Source organism: Colossoma macropomum, unplaced genomic scaffold (assembly GCF_904425465.1).
Source record: "Colossoma macropomum unplaced genomic scaffold, Colossoma_macropomum, whole genome shotgun sequence".
Taxonomy (NCBI): domain Eukaryota; kingdom Metazoa; phylum Chordata; class Actinopteri; order Characiformes; family Serrasalmidae; genus Colossoma; species Colossoma macropomum.
In genome coordinates this window covers 21048693-21066079 of record NW_023494801.1, presented here as the reverse complement: position 1 = coordinate 21066079, position 17387 = coordinate 21048693, and the positions used below count along the sequence as shown (strand labels likewise).

Here is a 17387-nt window from a genome sequence, read left to right as displayed (position 1 = left end):
CCTGTTAGAACACGCAGACCGTAACGTAGTAGCGTGTCTGCGTATGTGTGGAGATGAATTGATATGTGGATTTACAGGGTCAGCAAGGGCAGGCATGCTAATGAGAGAGAAAGCAGCCTGTGGCCTTGCTGTGTACACTGAGCGATGAGGGCCATTCAGGAGCGTGCTTTTCTCCAGTTCGAGCAGGGAGTCAGGTCAGCTGGACGCAGGGCTGCACTACAAGCATGAAGACCTCACACTCGGTTCATTCTCTGCATTCAAAGTCTGTTAATAAGTCGATCCCAGTTCAGGACTGACCTATATGTTTTTTAATAGTTCAGTGCCTTGGTGTTAACTTGCTTATGACCAAATCACTCTGTTAAAGATATTAAAGAGATGCTCGTTTTAGAGGAAAATTCCTATTATTTTCAAAGATTTCCACATAAATAAATCCTGACAATGTATAAACAATTCATAGTATGATGTTTGATGTGAAATGCTCTGTTCTAGAGAAACTTACTGAGTCAGAATTGTTCACAGTGGTGGTGATGGGAACCAGACATCTGAAATGTTTAATGCCTCTGAAAGCTACCTCACAGAAAGATATCACACAAAATGATCGAGAATACACTGCCTGATACCTGAGACATAGTTTTATGACTTTTTCAGATAAGACTTTTGCCTAAAATGTATTTTTAACATACATTCATATTGGAGGGGTACATGCAGGGTGTTCTAAGGAAAAATAGTCCCCAAAGAAATATTTATTTTGTCCAGATTTATCACTGTTTTACCATTGTTAGCAATACATATAAAACTTAGAAGACACTACTAGATTCACTGGTTGTTTTTGATATTAAATAAAATGATATGTGAACCCTGGTTCCTATCACCATCACTGTAAATAAATCTGAGTCAGCAAGTTTCTCTGTAATGAACCATTTTACGTCAAACCACTCTGGATGACTTTGTTTACATCACAATGAGTGAATTTTTTGTAGTAAAAGAGATTGATGTAGAATGAAAACACAAAGTTTCAAAATGTACCGTTGCACAGATGGAATCTCATCTGCCTGTTTTAAATTTGTTGTTGTTTTTGTCAGTAAAACCAAAACTCTTACATATATGCATCTATTCAGCCTACAGCAGTTTAGCCCTGCCCATTCAAACTGGAGTTATAAGGAGTGTTTCAGCCCCTGTGATTTTTGAATGACAATACAAGGCAGCCAATCAGAACATTTCATTTACATATACCAGTCTTAAAGACACAGTAACAAAACAGCCTGTTTCATTCTAAGGGATAAAGAAAGGTTGGAATAGGTTATGTAAAAATGAATTATGACTGTTTTTGGTACAGAAAACCACACAGACGTCACAAGTGATACAGATAAGCCACATATATATATATATATATATATATATATATATATATATATATATAAATACACATAACATGGCTAACAGTAAATGAAACACAGTGAGAACTGAATGTAATACAACTAAAGCACTATCAAGAGAGGCTTAATAGTGATGAACAGAGCAAGGATCATCACTATGACATTAAGAGCCCAAGATTAAACCCATGTCAGCAAACCAGCAGGAACTCTACTCAATATGAATATAACTCATTCCTCATAATATCACTGCCCCACTTTATTTTAGAGTCAAATCCTTCATGGCACTTGTAAATCAACACAGTTCAAGATTACAGAGTCCATGTGAGCGCTGGCCCTTTAAAAATTACCCTCCTATGAGTTTGGCAAGCTAATGGATGCAGAGCTAGGTGCTAATGGATGGCGAGCCTGAAAAATGGCCTTACGTGAAAAGGTCCAGGACAGCTATAAGTGAAATGATTGTGCAGAGCACATATATCTCTGTACTAACCAAAGGGAGGACCTTACAGAAGCCATTTGATCAGAGCTATCTCTCTCTCTCTCTCTCTCTCTCTCTTTGTCCATGTATAAATGCATCTCTTCCTGTGGCTAGCTAAGCAATTCCCTCAGCAGGAAGCCCTGAGAATCCGAAGAAGAAAGAGATAGTGAGCAGGATGGAAAGGGAAGGAGTGAAAATGGGAAATAGGTGCTTGTATGGCAGTCTGGAGTGATATTTTGCCTGTACCTCTGCTGACTGAGGCAGACGTGCTGGAGCTCACATTGGGCCCTGTGTTAGCGCTTCAGTGAACATCAGTGCATTCAGATGCTTTTGATAGTTTCCTTCTCAGCAGCCCTGATTCTCTCTGAAGCCTTCGCTATGCAAAAAGGTCTCTTTACAAGAGAATAAAGAAGGAGGTTTCATTACTCTTTTTAAGAAATCTGTTCAAAAAAACAAGTTCAGGAAGGCTACAGCTAAATACATACAACCCCACATGACTGTAGGCCTACACATGTTGGCATTTTCAACATTTCTTGAGAATCAGAAATTCAGTTTGATCAGGTAAAAGTATTAATACTAGTACAAAATTATCATTTACATGCAAATTATGTCAAAATTAATATTTTCTCACTAGTTAGAATGGCTTCTCTAAGGAAGTCTGTTCCTGCCAGGTAGAGGAAATAAAAACCACTTGCAATTTTTTCACCTGTTTCAAATGTTTCTGGCAGCAGCACGCCAAAATTTTGCCTAAAAAAATATCAAAATAATGACCTATTTTCTCCATGTTGACATAAAATGATGTATTTCTTAAAAATATTCACTTATATTGTCAAATAATAATAATAAAAAAACAATATACAGTATATACATATTTGCCTTCTAGAAATTTGAACTTATGTGGGAACAATTATTTTATATATATATAAATATATATATATATATAATATTTGTATATTTTATACATATATTTTATATATTATATTTATTTTATATTTTTTATATTATATTTTTTTTCAAAACTAATGATTGACACTTTGTCAAAATAATGACTATTTTGAAATTGGAATTTTAAATCTTCCTTAAAATTAAATTACTTAATTTGACATATGTTGGAATCAACTACTTTCCAAGTGATTTTTGAGAAACTAAGTCATTGTTTTGGGAAACTATGTAAATGTTTTGAGAAATAAGTGACATATTTCTGTCAGATACAGAGAAGGAGTCTTTTTCCTCCTTCATTTTAACATGGTAAACCTCTAATTAATAGATGGAACTTATTTTTTACGAGTGAATAATGAATTGTTTTGCTTGCAGATTCAATTCTCTGCATTAAATGTTTACATGTAACAATTCTTCCACTAAAAATCAAATTTAAGACACTAATTAAAATTTCAGCATGTAAAAATGTAATTTTATGTGATTGTGGTTCGAGTTGAAGACAGCGATGTACTCTGAAAGATGAAGCGCACTCCATCAGTGTGGTCTGTGGAAGAAAAGCCTGAACCGTTTATCAAGCTAACAGCAGTGCTATGTATTTGAGCGCTGTCGCTAATCGTGATGTTTAATGCCTGAATAAACAAGTCAAACTGTCAGTTCCACAGCTGCTGTCTCCCGCTGACATTTATTAGCATTGTTTAAGGTATGGCTATGCACAGCAGTGTGACCACACCTGTCACTCAAAGCTCGCTTCCTGTCAGTAGGGGCCGCCTCTTCCTGTCTCGTCTATCAGCGGTGCGGCTGGATGTGTTGATTACGGCGGTGGGGGGTTGATATGAAGCAGGATGGGCACTAATGTGGCTAATGTGTGTGTTGAAACAGTGTGATTTTATCAGCATGTGAATAAAAGAACTGTTATTCTGTTAATATGGATGATATTGGTGGCGTAACTGCTGGGGGTGCAGGGGGGTCAATTTCACTGAGGCCCATGGTGTAGGGGGTGCTGGGGCCACCTGAGCTCCTCATACAGATATTGACACAATTGTACATGCATGACTCACAGAAAGATCCAATTTCTTAACATACAGTAGTGTGAAAAAGTTTGGGCAATCCATAACATATTCTATACAGAGAACACACTTCTGCACATTTGAATGCACAATCAGTGTTCATTTGCTATGTTTATCATACGGGAAAAAATAAAACATACATTTTGTTTTTTTCCAATATGTTAAACTCAACAAATAAACATACATTTTCAGAATAAATTTTGCAGAATAATGCCATATTTAAGTGCCAACTTATTTTCACTTAGAAAATTACCAGAACATGTCACTCGACCAGTGGTGTTCAGATTTTAGAGTACGACTGTACTTCACCAGTTAGCTTCCACCAACACTACACAGTTGGCCCTGATGTCTGCTTACCTTTCACTGATTCACAATGTCTCTCATCCATGGTAACTGTTTTCAAATGGATCCTTTCCAGTCTGTAACATCATATAATCATTGTATATCATTTCAAAATCTTAAATAGGTGGTCTAATGTTAACATTTAGGTTAGCATTAGATGCTAGCCGGTGGAGTGTCATTGAGAGACAAGAGAGTAAGCAAGCAAATTATATTGTCACTTTTCATTCTTTGAAAGCAATTCATGTTCACATCTGTAAGTTTGAATAAATGTGCATGATTGTGCCAGATATTGTGCCATAAGATTGTGTTTCCATTGATCTGTGATTGCACCTGTGCCCTTCTGGAATGACAACCATGTTAATATGAGCAAACAAGTTTGTGAAAAAGTCTTTGTTGTTTGAACACTAAAAATATGAGGTAGAGGTTCTCTCAGGAAGGTATTTTTATTCAAAAGCAAAATCCCTGCATTTAGGTCTTTGTATCCTATTTTATCAACACTCTTAAAAAAGATGGCTCTTCATGTTTTTTAAAGACAGTAGTTCTATATAGAACCATGAACACTTGAAGGACCATTTGCTTCATGAAATAGTTAACTAAAATGGGTTCTTCTTTTGTTGCAAGCTTAACATCGTAACAATTGAAGTACACTTTTTAGTGCTATATACCTTTCATAAAAATGTTCCATATAGAATCATCTTCATCAATCTAAGGAACCATTTCATGATGCAAAGAACCCTTTAAGGATGCAAATGGTTCTTTGAGTATTCGTGATTCCATATAGAACCATTGGCCCATATGTATCAAAATTCATCAGTATGAATACTGATCTGGGATCAGTTTATGCCTTTTACAATGCGCTCTGTTGGACGACATAGACTGATTTGACCTGACTTTAGATCAGTGTTTTTACTCTGAGATGCTTGATTAATGTCAGCCATTGTCTTTACTAAAGAACCCTTAAAGAACCTTCTTTTTTAAGAGTGAAGATAACGGCACTTACAAAATCAGAAGAGTTTTCTCTTGTAATGCTGCATGAGGTGGGAGATTACAGTGTCGCTAAAAAGTATGTGGACGTGAATCATTAAACCATCGGTAAACTTTATGTTCTTTAGGTTATGTCATGAAATGACACTTACTTCAGAGGAAAACACTTTTAGCCCCTACATCAAACTGACAGTAGAGTCTTTGTGTGAAAAAGCCTGAATTCCAACCAGGCTGCACTAAGAGTACAGTACAGCACATGAAGAAACCTCAAAGTCTGAGGGTGTTTTTCTTACAGTGATGTCGGTTAGCTTGTGTGTATTGATGGGGTCATGAACTTAGAAGTGTACAACAGCACTTTGAATGCAAACCTCACAGCTCCAAGTCTCGGATCCACCACCATACTTCTTTGTGGGAAGTAGGTCCTTTTCTCTGTAACCTTAATGCTAAGGCCTGCGCTGTTTTTTCTAATTTAACAACAGCAGAGGTTTTCTTTTTCCAAGCATTTTCATATTTGAAGATTCTTTGAATAAACATTCCACTGTTCTTTAAGACCATGAATCTAATATTTTTAATATTTTAGCTTTTAGATGTGGACACTGAATCAGCGAAGACTGATCATTTTAAATGCATCTAACCTCAGTTAAATCCCACCAAAGTCTGAAAAATTGCAGGCTCTACTGCCACCTCCTAATGAAAACAGCTCTCTTTAGACAGCTAAATAGCTCCATCTTCTGGTCAGTCATGGTGACTCTCTGTTCCACAGTTTTCAAATGAGGGTGCTCAGCAGGTTATGAAAGAGTTACACTGCTGAATTGCCAAAACCTCACTTAGTCTCAGCATATACCTGACTTCATTTTATTTCTTGCTTGTCTGGAGTTCAGTTGAAACAAATGATGAAACAACAAGAAAGAGAGCAGTTGAAACAGTCTTACATCCCATACTGATCTCCTTATGAAGAGTGTCTGATGCTGAGATCAGTGACACTAGACAACTAGTCTATGACTTAAAGTCAGAATTCTCAAGTTGCCAGCTAACCTAACCTGAAGCCAAAACTAACAAGAGGTTACTCTGGACCTTCTAACCGAGCAGTCTTGACTTTAAGCTATGTTGAGTTTTCCTGTTCCTTTTCTAACAATGAATAAAACCGATTAGCATTATTCAAGTCACATCAGACTAATAGGCCTTAGTGGCTTCCATCTTTCATTCATTGCTAGCAACATTCACATGCATGCTAAACTAAAGGGGAATCCCACTAATTTTCAAAATACATAATTCAGATATTAAGATGTAAACAAAGTCATTCTGAGTGGGTTTGAAGCCTGTTACACAGTCACAACTGTTCACAGTGGTGATGATAAGAATCAGACATCTGAGGAGTTAAACCCTTCTAAAAAGTTAACCTCCCACGAAGTGATTATATGAAATGATAATAAATACAGGGCCAAATATCTGGTTTGTGATAGTTTTGGGATGATATTCCAGCCTGAAATATTTTAATACATTTTTAATACATTTATGATAGAGGGGTACATGTAGCATGTTTTAAGCAAGATAGTACCCAAACAAAATATTTTTGAAGGGATTTACTATTTATATATATTCATTTTAATCAATAGACTATCAGGTTTGTTGTTTGGTCTGTAGGTCAGCTGTCATTTACATACGCTTTTTATGCACTTGTAATACGATACAGACTAGCACGTCCAAGGCCTCTAGACTCATACAGTTGATGGAGAAGCCTGGGACAATTTGTCTGCTGATATACACTGACTGATAAGTAGAGTACTTACCCTGATTGCAGCAGGTTGATTGACTGGCTCTGGAGAGGTTGATTTCACTGACAAAGCCCAGAAATGTGGCAGGCTAATTAAATGGCTGTGACTGGCAGACTACTCTAATAACAGAAGCTTTCAAAGAACAACAATCAAGACCGTGTTCCCTTTCTCTCTGTTTAGTTGATTCTGGTCTGTCATTATAAACAAATAAGAAAAAAAAGGCATTTTAAATTCTGATTGTTTATTCAAGAGGCCATTAGCAGCTATTAGGACTGTTCAGGAGGTATACACTTGTACCAAAAACTGAATAAGGCAAAAGGTAAATATACAAAACAGCTGGACGAGCATTGTGCTTTACTTCAGGAGAGCACTGCAGGTCAACTGCTGGAGGATAACCTGAGAGGTACGGAGAAGAAAAAGAGGTCAAGTGTAAGTTTGAATCGGATCACTGCGATGGCCATGCGGTATCAAGTCCCACTCTCCTTTGTCTACAGTCATGGAGGCTGATCACAGGCTTTGGTCAGTTAATGAGTTTTGTGCAGGTTGTGGATGGGGCAGTGCGGTAAGGCGGGATGTTTTAGAAGCACTTGCGGTGGACGATGGCGGGACCAGACTCATCATATTCTGACTTGCAGATCCACATCTGCTGGAAGGTGGAGAGTGAGGCCAGGATGGAGCCACCGATCCACACCGAGTACTTCCGCTCAGGGGGCGCAATGATCTGCACAGCAAAGAGCACAATTTATTACTGCAGCACAGCTTGAAATATTAGTCCAGCAGGTTCAAACCACATTGGTAAATATTTGGGATCAGAGATTGGTTGAAATTTCATGTGCTGGTTTCTCATGGCCTGTCTTTAACAGATTTTGGCCTGCATTTAACTTCAAGACACTCAAAAGCTGACACGTTGTTTACTTACAAAAAAAACATTTATAATGCTCTGTAATGTTCATATGATTCACACTGTCAGTAAACATTGCAATGGCTTTTTTTGTTTTGTTCCACCATAAAAGAAAAGATGTCACCAGTGTTGGGGATAACATGGTACAAAGTAATGCGCTACAGCAACAATGTAGTGTAATGCATTACAGTTTACATTCTTGTAATGCTGACTTAATAACAATTACATTACTTGTGTTACTCTTTTTTTCTGCTGGTTTACAATTCCACCTACTAGCTAGGTCTCCACCAATAAAACAATAGCATAAACACTAAGGGGGTGAAGGCTAGGATGTGCTTCATGTGAACTCGTGTGACGTAAACACAACATCATTAAGCAGCTGAATGCTCTTAGACAGCGCTAACTGCCAATTCTAATACGTCAGCTAACGGACGCCTGTGCTGCCTAGCACTGCACTAATAATAGGAGGAGAGGGAGGGCCATCCTACTCACCCAGAGAGAGCAAGGCCAATTATGCTGTCTTGGACTACTGGCCACAGATGTTTGTAGCATCACCAGGGATCAAACCTGTGATCCCTGATGATAGGGCCAACGCTTAGACCGTGATGCCACTCGGGAGTAATATTAATGATGAGCGAAGCATTTGAAACATAAATTTCCTCTATATAGATTATCTGTGTCTTTCCTTGTATATTATTTGTGTGCGCATGTGCTACCTGTAACAGCTGACTGCAAGACTTTGAATGAGAATGTGAGCACGATATCAGCATGAACGCAGAAAAAAACCTTTCCACTGCTACAAACACAACAATTTGTGTGTCAAAGCATCTAATCCTGCTAATGAGAAACTGATAATTAGACCTCCCCAGGCTGAAAAATTCAAAGACCTTTAGGTATGCCTAAAGGAAACAGCACAGCCTTCAGCAATCTGCTGCCATCAACAACTCAATTCCCGCTTCTCACCCAGGACTAAAGATCAGTGTCCAGTGGTGCAATTATTTTTCTGAGGGGCCCCTAAACCTGCTTTTTAGCAATATATGGATACAATCAGATGGAAAGTTTGAACACTCCCTGTAAAATACCACGTTTTGTTGATTATCTAAGTGAAAGTAAGTTAAAGCATTCTCTGCAGGAAACAAGTTGTATATGTAATTTTTCTGCCCACTTTAGTTGACAATTTGTATTTACTTGCTTTTTGTGAGTTCAGGCCATGCCTTCAACATATGGTGGTAGTATGAGGGAGAATTGATTAAGGGAGGGGGGAGAACTCTGAGAACTTGGGCTGGAGTTCTGGGCACCTTTTGCCAGTAGCTAGAAGGCCAGATCCCCCCTCATAGCTGTAGTAGAACTGATGCAGCACTGAGGAACAGGGAGGAGATGGGGTGGCGGTGGGGATTGCGAACACTTCGTCACGGGAAAGGAAGGTGAAGATGTGAAATTATAGGGCGTTGGATTGAAAGAAGGAGGGGTTTCAGCCATGCTCCTACCCCCAAACTTCAGTTATAACATAACTACATTTTGTTTTGCCATATAAAAAAATAATGAAAACATAAAATGTTTTCAGCAAATAAACAGTAATTGTGCATTAAAGTGTGCAGACGTGTTCATTGCGGACGATATGTTAACTTACTTCCACTTAGAAAGTCAACAAAAAACCAGGGGCACCCAAACATTTGCGTACGACTGTATAAAGAAGCCAAAAAAACTTAAAAGAGGGCAAGATTGTCTGTGTGTGTGTTTATGTGTGTATATATATATTGCCAATTATAAGCTGAGTTATTTGGGGGGGGGGCATGGGGTAAAATACCCCACATTCTTAATGTAAACACAAAGTAATACCACTGGTTTAAAACCATCAATGGTTGAAATGACGCGCTACCACTATAGAGAACGCATGTGGTTATGAGAATCATGAACAGACCTTAATTTTCATGGTGGGAGGAGCAAGGCAGCAGATTTCTTTTTGCATGCGGTCCGCGATGCCAGGATACATGGTAGTTCCTCCAGAGAGAACGGTATTTGCATACAGGTCTTTGCGAATGTCCACATCACATTTCATGATGGAATTGTAGGTGGTCTCGTGGACTCCAGAACATTCCATGCCTACAAGAAAGTCAATGGTCATTGACAGCTTGTATGAATGAGGACGTCAGTATAAACAATATCACACGAGGCCTGGATGTGTAAAAGGAGTAGCAGACTTATAAAACCCTCTGCTTCTCTGACGCTAATCAAGCATTATTCAATGTATGCAATGAAAGGTAATTGTTAATTATATTTACATTCTTACTGAAGCACCACATGACTTAATCTCTGCTTGGGAAGACAGTAAATAGAAGTAATTAAGTGACCTTTTAGGTTTCGTGTGCAGCTCATATAATGATGAGATACTAGAACTAAAATGGTAATTTCTGTCTATTACAGACTGATTGTGAAATAAAAGTTCTTATTTGTCATGTGTAAAATCTGTGACCAGACACTTTTGCTATGCTTTAAAGAGAATTTGATCTATGCTTCACCCACTGCGCTTCATTCTTTCTTAGCAACTGTTGTGAGGTTGGACAAGATTGACAAAACTCCCCATCAACATAAGAGGAAACTGTAGAGTCAGAATTGTTCACCGCTGCAGTGATAGGAACCAGGCGTCTGAAGAGTTCAACACTGTTAAAAGCTACAGAAAGGTATGACACAGAATGTTTGGAATGTATGAGATATTGTTTTTAGGGCGTTATAAGGCAAAACAGCCTTCAAAGAAAATTTGAGGCTTACCAGTATTTTACCATTATCAACATTACATAAAAAAAACTCATAAGAGACATGTAGGTTCACTGGTTATTTAGTAAGTAAAATGGCTATATTTGTGTTTGTGATTTCAGACCATGCCTTCAATGTGTGGTGGTAGTATGAGAGAAGACTGGTTGAGGAAGGGGGGAGAGAACTCTGAGAACTTGGGCTGGAGTTCTGGGCAGCTCCTGCCTGTAGCTAGAAGGCCAGCCTAGATGGTTTCTTTAGAGAATCTTTTTTGTAAGTGAAAAGTATGAGTGCAAAGAGCCCTTTTATAGTTTAAAGAACCTCCACATAATTTAAAAGTTTTGTTGTTGTTTCCAACCTGCTTAGTTTCGATTAGTAGTACAAAGTCCAGCTCACCAGCATACAATTTTTAACGGGGAACTCAACATTATGTATTGATTCAAGTTCCAAGAGAATTTGCCAATGTTCTGTGAAGCTTGTCCAACCTTGCTACAATTGTGGGTGGAGGATAGGTCAGCTGGTGGTTGACTGTCTCAGTAACTGGTTCTCACCCAGGAAGGAGGGCTGGAAAAGGCTCTCTGGGCACCGGAACCTCTCGTTGCCAATGGTGATGACCTGACCATCAGGGAGCTCGTAGCTCTTCTCCAGCGAGGATGAAGAAGCTGCGGTCATCATCTCCTGCTCAAAGTCCAGCGCCACGTAACACAGCTTCTCCTTGATGTCCCGCACGATCTCACGCTCTGCTGTGGTGGTGAAGCTGTAGCCTCGCTCGGTCAGGATCTTCATCAGGTAGTCGGTGAGGTCGCGGCCAGCTAGGTCCATACGCAGGATGGCATGAGGGAGCGCGTAGCCCTCATAGATGGGCACTGTGTGGCTGACCCCATCCCCAGAGTCCATCACCACGCCGGTGGTCCGGCCTGAGGCATACAGAGACAGCACAGCCTGGATGGCCACGTACATTGCTGGAGTATTGAAGGTCTCGAACATAATCTGCTTGACAGGGTGAGATGGAGACAGAGAGTCCATTCGGCATTAGCTTTTCACCAGCGTGCCAAAGGGTGTCAATGGAATGGAAAGTTATGAGTGGGTCATCAATACTAAACCTTAGGCAAGGTCACTGGTTTGCAGCATGTTGACTGTCAATATGTTAGGATGCTGCACTGCTATGCATATGACTGTGGATGTTACGGGTGGTTTCAGCTGAAAAGACTCTATTGCACAACAACATTGGTGGTATTTGGCTTTCAATTATAACTGTTGATGAACAGTTGCGCTACATGATCCCACCTGGGGCTTTTACTTTTCTGTTGAGCTTTTCAATATTAAACCTTCAGCAAGCTAAGTGATTTGCAGCATCTCAATTCCCAATATCACATCAAGCTCCATTGCTAAATCTGTAATCAGTGGTTGAACTGTAGGGGAGGAATTGTAGTGGGACAGTGGGCTTAAACGGCATCGGGTTGAGGGTTACTATGCTCATTTTTTTTAAAGACTTTAGCGCAAGAAGAAATGTTTTCAGATATCTCTCATCTTATGTTGTCATTAGAATGCTCACTTGTTTATATAGAGTAAAGAATAAGGTCTCTTTAATTACATAGACCTGTGGGGATGATTTTTGTCGATTTGTCGATTTTTGTTTTGCTGAGGAGATGGCATCCCCCTGCATCCCCAGTCAGATCGAGCCTTGTGTACATTACTGAGCAAAAGTCATAGGTCGTCCTTTCATTTATTAAATTTCTATTCAAAACAGCTATTAAGTACAAGTTATTCATTTTGTCAGAAAAAAAACAGGAAACATATATCAAACAGATAATTACACAAGAGTCTTAACACTAAGTATCAACTCTTTACTTTCATGCACCCTCCTGGCACTCTTCCATCCTTCCAATCTGTAACTAAGCAGTCTTCCCAACATAACCTGTTCCCAAGTGTCACTAACACTGTGCTCCCCTTTTCAAAGAGACACTAACATTCACACAAGCAACTACACAAACACACCTCAGCTGCCACACAAATGTTTTTCTCATGTGCATCTACAGTGATTAAAGGAGACATTTTTGAAGGATTAGAAATACGATAAGTCTACCAGCATAAGGAAGAAGGAAGTAGGAAAGGACAAAAAAGAAAAAAAAAACTTTTCTGATACTGAAAAATCTTGTGCTTAACATTCATTTTGACCCGACATTAAATAAATGAAAGTGGTTTTTGACTTTTGTACAGCATGTTGAGTTTAACTGCTTACAGAATGACTGATCTGACCTGAAATATTATCTGGTATAAATACAAAACTAAGAATAATAATTCATGGTAAATGAACTTGTTTCATGTCCATTAATATACTAGACACTGTATGCTTTTTATGCATGATTGTGTAACATGCCATCCTTGAAATGTAAGGTTTTTCTGTCCATTTTCAAATATATTTGTGCAGTTTTGCAGTAGTTTTGTGGCTTCTGTTAAATGTTAGTTTTCAGTCTTCTTCTGATGCTGAAAAACAAATTTCTTGTCCTTAATGGCTGTTTTGACTGGGTGGTCTCTAACATTCGTACTGTAGAATGGCTATGGACCTTATGGTTGGTTTCAATTCAAGATTCTTTATTCCTACACAACAACACTGGAGATGTTTCAAAGGTAACACCTGAGCTAGTGGATCCCACCTGGGTCATTTTTTCTCTGTTGGCTTTGGGGTTGAGAGGAGCTTCAGTGAGAAGGACAGGGTGCTCCTCAGGGGCCACGCGCAACTCATTGTAGAAGGTGTGGTGCCAGATCTTCTCCATATCATCCCAGTTTGTGACAATGCCGTGCTCGATGGGGTACTTGAGGGTGAGAATGCCTCTTTTACTCTGGGCCTCGTCTCCCACATAGCTGTCTTTCTGGCCCATCCCAACCATGACGCCCTAAATAGGACAGGGATTTGAGAACAGCAAATGATTTGAATTAGAGGAAGGAAGAGATGGAAATAGAGGAGATTTCATTCCTCACCTGGTGTCTGGGACGGCCCACGATGGAAGGGAAAACAGCTCGAGGGGCGTCATCTCCAGCAAAGCCAGCCTTACACATCCCAGAGCCGTTATCTACCACCAGCGCAGCAATGTCATCATCAGCCATCCTGTGCTTTGGGACAGACAGCAATTTACATTTTGATTTTACATACTTGGAAATGAGTTGGGTTGGTAGTACAGTGGGGCGAAGTAGTATCTTAAGTAGTACAGTCAAAACTCATTTCAGAAAATCTTAAAAAGAGCCACAAGAAAGTGTGGCATGTTGCAGTAGCATAGTTACACCACTAGAGGTCAAAATAAGTCTTTATTATTTTATGAACTTTGCAAATCTACCTAAAGTGAATATGATCAACCATGTAGTTAATCTATCGAAGCATTGTACTTTGTTCAGCAATAATTCTTAAACCAAACACATAACAGTCACATTACCTTTAAGGATGCACCTCAGTTAAGCCGGAAGACTAAAGACTTCCTTTTTTTCTGCATTTCTGCATAATGTAATCATTGAGATATGAACAAAGTCTTTCAAAGTGGTTTAATGTGAAATGATTTGCTGACTCTGATTTCTTTACAGAAACCAGGGTTCATGATGTCTACAATGCAATTACAGTTATTTTATTTACTATCAAAAACCTTGCAAAACCATGCACCTACGTGTATCTTCTGAGTTTTTTATGTAACGCTAATAATGGTTAAATAGTAGTATAAATCTGAAAAAATAAACTTTAAATACTGTTTTGCTTACAATGCTTACTTCTTGACCATGAATGGATTAAAAATATAAGTTTTTAGCCTAAAAGCTTATGTCCAAACTATCATAAAACAGTACCTCTGGCTTCAGGCAGCATATTTGCAACCATTTTACATAATAACTTTCTATGAGATCACTTTTAGAGGCATTTTTCAGGCGTCTCTTCAGACGTTTGTTTCTCCTCACCACCATTGTGAATAATTCTGACCTGATAAGTTTCTCTAGAACAGATTATTTCACAACGAACCACTCCGAATGACTTTGCCTGCGTCTTAACGATTGAAGCATGCAGAATGATTAAAAAATCAGTGGAATTCACCTTTAAGAAAAAACAGGTTCTCAGCCAAACTAGACCATGCATGCAGAGCGAGTGTTTTGCTTTGCAATTCAAGCAGCTCTTCAGTCTGCATCCTGCATTATTTATCTGCTCAGCTTCACACTGCTGGCTCTCCACGTGCAGACACAACAGAGCTTCGGCTGGCCAAATTCACTGTTTTGATACATCACGTCACCGCACTTTTCCTCCATCCCCCCAGCACAAGACCACCACAAAAACCCCTGTGAATGCTTTTGGGTGAAGTTACGGTCATAAAGTCACCAAGAGCGGAAACAGTATCACTGCCTTTATCATCTAATCTTTCCTGCTCAGTCACAGCTGACCTCTGAACTGAATTCAAATGAAACTCAAATGTAGGCCAGGTCAGTATCATAGCCATGATATTTACAACAGGTTCAATAATAAAAGATACGGCCATTTCTTTAGTAAACATTTCTGTAGGATTCTTACTTTTATGTTCTTTTTTACTTCAACCTTCTTCAAAAGCGACTTAAAATTGTGCGCCAATATAAAAATATAACATCAAAATACAGTGGTTTACAATATTCTCACATTATCACAGTATTAATAAAAAACACTACATGAATAAGATAATGCATGCAATACATGTACATACGCAGAGTGTTCTGAAGGACATTTTAATAACAATAACATATTGGTGCTTATATATTTTGGAGATTCCTGTCTTTAAGTCTTTGTGTAATGGCACAGAAGCCTTCATGAATTCCTAAAATCCTGTTGGGTTTTTGTTTGTTTGTTTGTTTGTTTGTTGTTTTAACAGGCACCATGCTTTAATTTTTAACTAATTTTTTTTAGACTTTTTACATTTTTGTTGGGATTTCACTCAACACTGATGATGATGATGATGATTATTATTGTTGATCTATTAATTATATTAATAATCCATTGTTTTTATAATCTATATTATTTTTTTATATTGTTTATATTATTATTTTTTATAAGTTTAAATATAAGTCCTACCAAATGTTTAATTTCTGCTTTTTTAGGCTACTGTACATTGTTTCGGATAAAACGAGGATCATATTCCATCAAATCTAAAAAGCAGTTTTCTTGCAAATACTGGAACAAGTAGTAAAAAGTCGGATTACCTGAGAACGATGATGTTAAACGAGATGTAAAACTGTTCACTCCAGTCTCCACCGCTGCGCAGCACACGCGAGAAGTGCAACAGCCTTTCTCCTTTTTTGTTTCCCACCCGTATTCCGTCTAGCCCCGCCTCCTCCGCTACGATTGGTTATCAGTGTATCGCTTTCTGCGTTCTGATTATCTAAGACCTCGCTTAAAGCGTGACGTGAAGCTCGTGAGTACCAACTATTAGCCAACCCTAGGTGGAGGCGGGACTTTCCGGAATGCAGGTGTGAAAATAGCCTAAAGTTGTATCTTTTCTCCGCCCGAGTTGAGACACGGCGTCTCCGCTCTCTTACCAAATATGGCCATTTTCTACAAAAGAGGAACCGGATAGGACGCCGGCCTGTTTACTCTATAAAAACAAGATCACAGTATTACTCTGAGTCATCTAAGTGAGTCTTATATCGTGAATAATTGTCATTTAAGCATTATGAACACAGACCATGTGTGGAGGCAGCTATAGCCCACAGCAGTGCAGCCTAATGGCCGTGTAAATCAATCCTATTCCAGCAGTGGGTCAAACTCGGCATCGACAGGCCGCGTTTCACTGCGCCGGTGGAGCAGATTACGTTCTGTTAGCTTCACACCAGCCCTTTAAAAGTCCATCGTTATCAACACGCCTTATTCAGAGGATTTACTTGTTGACCTCAGGCCACGGCCACTAGTCTTTAGGGAGGATTAGACAGCAGGATTAGGCCGGCAGGTCACGTTAGTGATAGGTCGAGTCTAACGTGTTGTTTTAGCGTTGGTCAGGTGAAAGTGTGAGGTCTGCCTGCTGTGTTGCTGCAGTGCAGAAGCTGATGAATAATGGAGAGGCAGTGACCTAGTGCTGCTCTGAACATACCACTACAATAGAGTTTCAGTTTACAGGATAACACTCACCTGCAATGAAGAGCTTTAGGAGTGGTCAGAGAATCGGCCTTCAGCAGTACAGTAGTGTACTTCAGCACTAGACCACTCGCTACATAAATAAATACATAACTATTATAGTAAGTCCTGCACTGCAGCATTGTGTTTATGTTTATTGATTGAATAATTGCTCATTTTAATCCTTAAAATGTGCACAGAATATGTAAGGAAATAAAAGAGAACATTAGATTGAATTTAGAATTTAGATTATGACAAAATTCAAGCAAAAACTTCAATTCTGTTCATGCAGCCATGCAAAATTAAATAATGATCCTCTGGTTAGTTTTAAGTGGCCTAAAAGTGGATTTTCAGGCGTGAAGCCGTGTCGAATTCATGATGTAGCCTTAAATATTTCATGCAGATGTAATAACTCACATTTGCTAGAAATGTTGGAATAGTACATAAAGTAAATTTTAAAAAGTTTCTATTTTAAAGATACACATATCATGTGTATCACTGCATGAGTTAGTCTAGCATAAAAAGCACATTTTCCAATAAATTAATAGACATTTATTAGCATGAAACTAGTTCGTTAGGTTATTTGTATTGTGTTGTATTTGTAATGTTGTATTTATACCCAGTTAATATTTCATGCAGTTAAACTCAATATTTAAGAGCAACAGTACTGT

General features: G+C 38.7%; 1 protein-coding gene across 2 annotated transcripts; it reads right to left on the bottom strand.

Moving 5' to 3' along the window:
* Positions 1 to 7182: 7182 nt before the first annotated feature.
* On the bottom strand, positions 7183 to 15935 carry LOC118820883 (actin, cytoplasmic-like). 2 transcript variants are annotated; one of them, XM_036589176.1, is made up of 6 exons: positions 15810 to 15935; positions 13593 to 13724; positions 13268 to 13507; positions 11162 to 11600; positions 9781 to 9962; positions 7183 to 7679 (listed from the first exon to the last, which is right to left on the bottom strand). In XM_036589176.1, the coding sequence occupies exons 2-6, from the start codon at positions 13716 to 13718 to the stop codon at positions 7536 to 7538; spliced, it is 1131 nt and encodes a 376-aa protein (XP_036445069.1). In that variant the 5' UTR covers positions 13719 to 13724; positions 15810 to 15935; the 3' UTR covers positions 7183 to 7535. The 2 variants fall into 2 exon arrangements, with proteins under 2 accessions (XP_036445069.1, XP_036445070.1); XM_036589177.1 differs by having other exon boundaries at positions 13593 to 13719; positions 15810 to 15933.
* Between the last annotated feature and the right edge of the window lie 1452 nt (positions 15936 to 17387).

Bases quoted from the DNA above. Each gene is read 5' to 3' on its own strand.
- LOC118820883 (XM_036589176.1), bottom strand. From the start codon at position 13,718: ATGGCTGATGATGACATTGCTGCGCTGGTGGTAGATAACGGCTCTGGG. The intron at 11,601-13,267 runs GTGGGATCCACT...CCTGTCAAGCAG, and splicing joins ACAGAGAAAAAATGACCCAG to ATTATGTTCGAGACCTTCAA. The intron at 9,963-11,161 runs GTGAGAACCAGT...ACTTTCTTGTAG, and splicing joins TTTCCAGCCCTCCTTCCTGG to GCATGGAATGTTCTGGAGTC.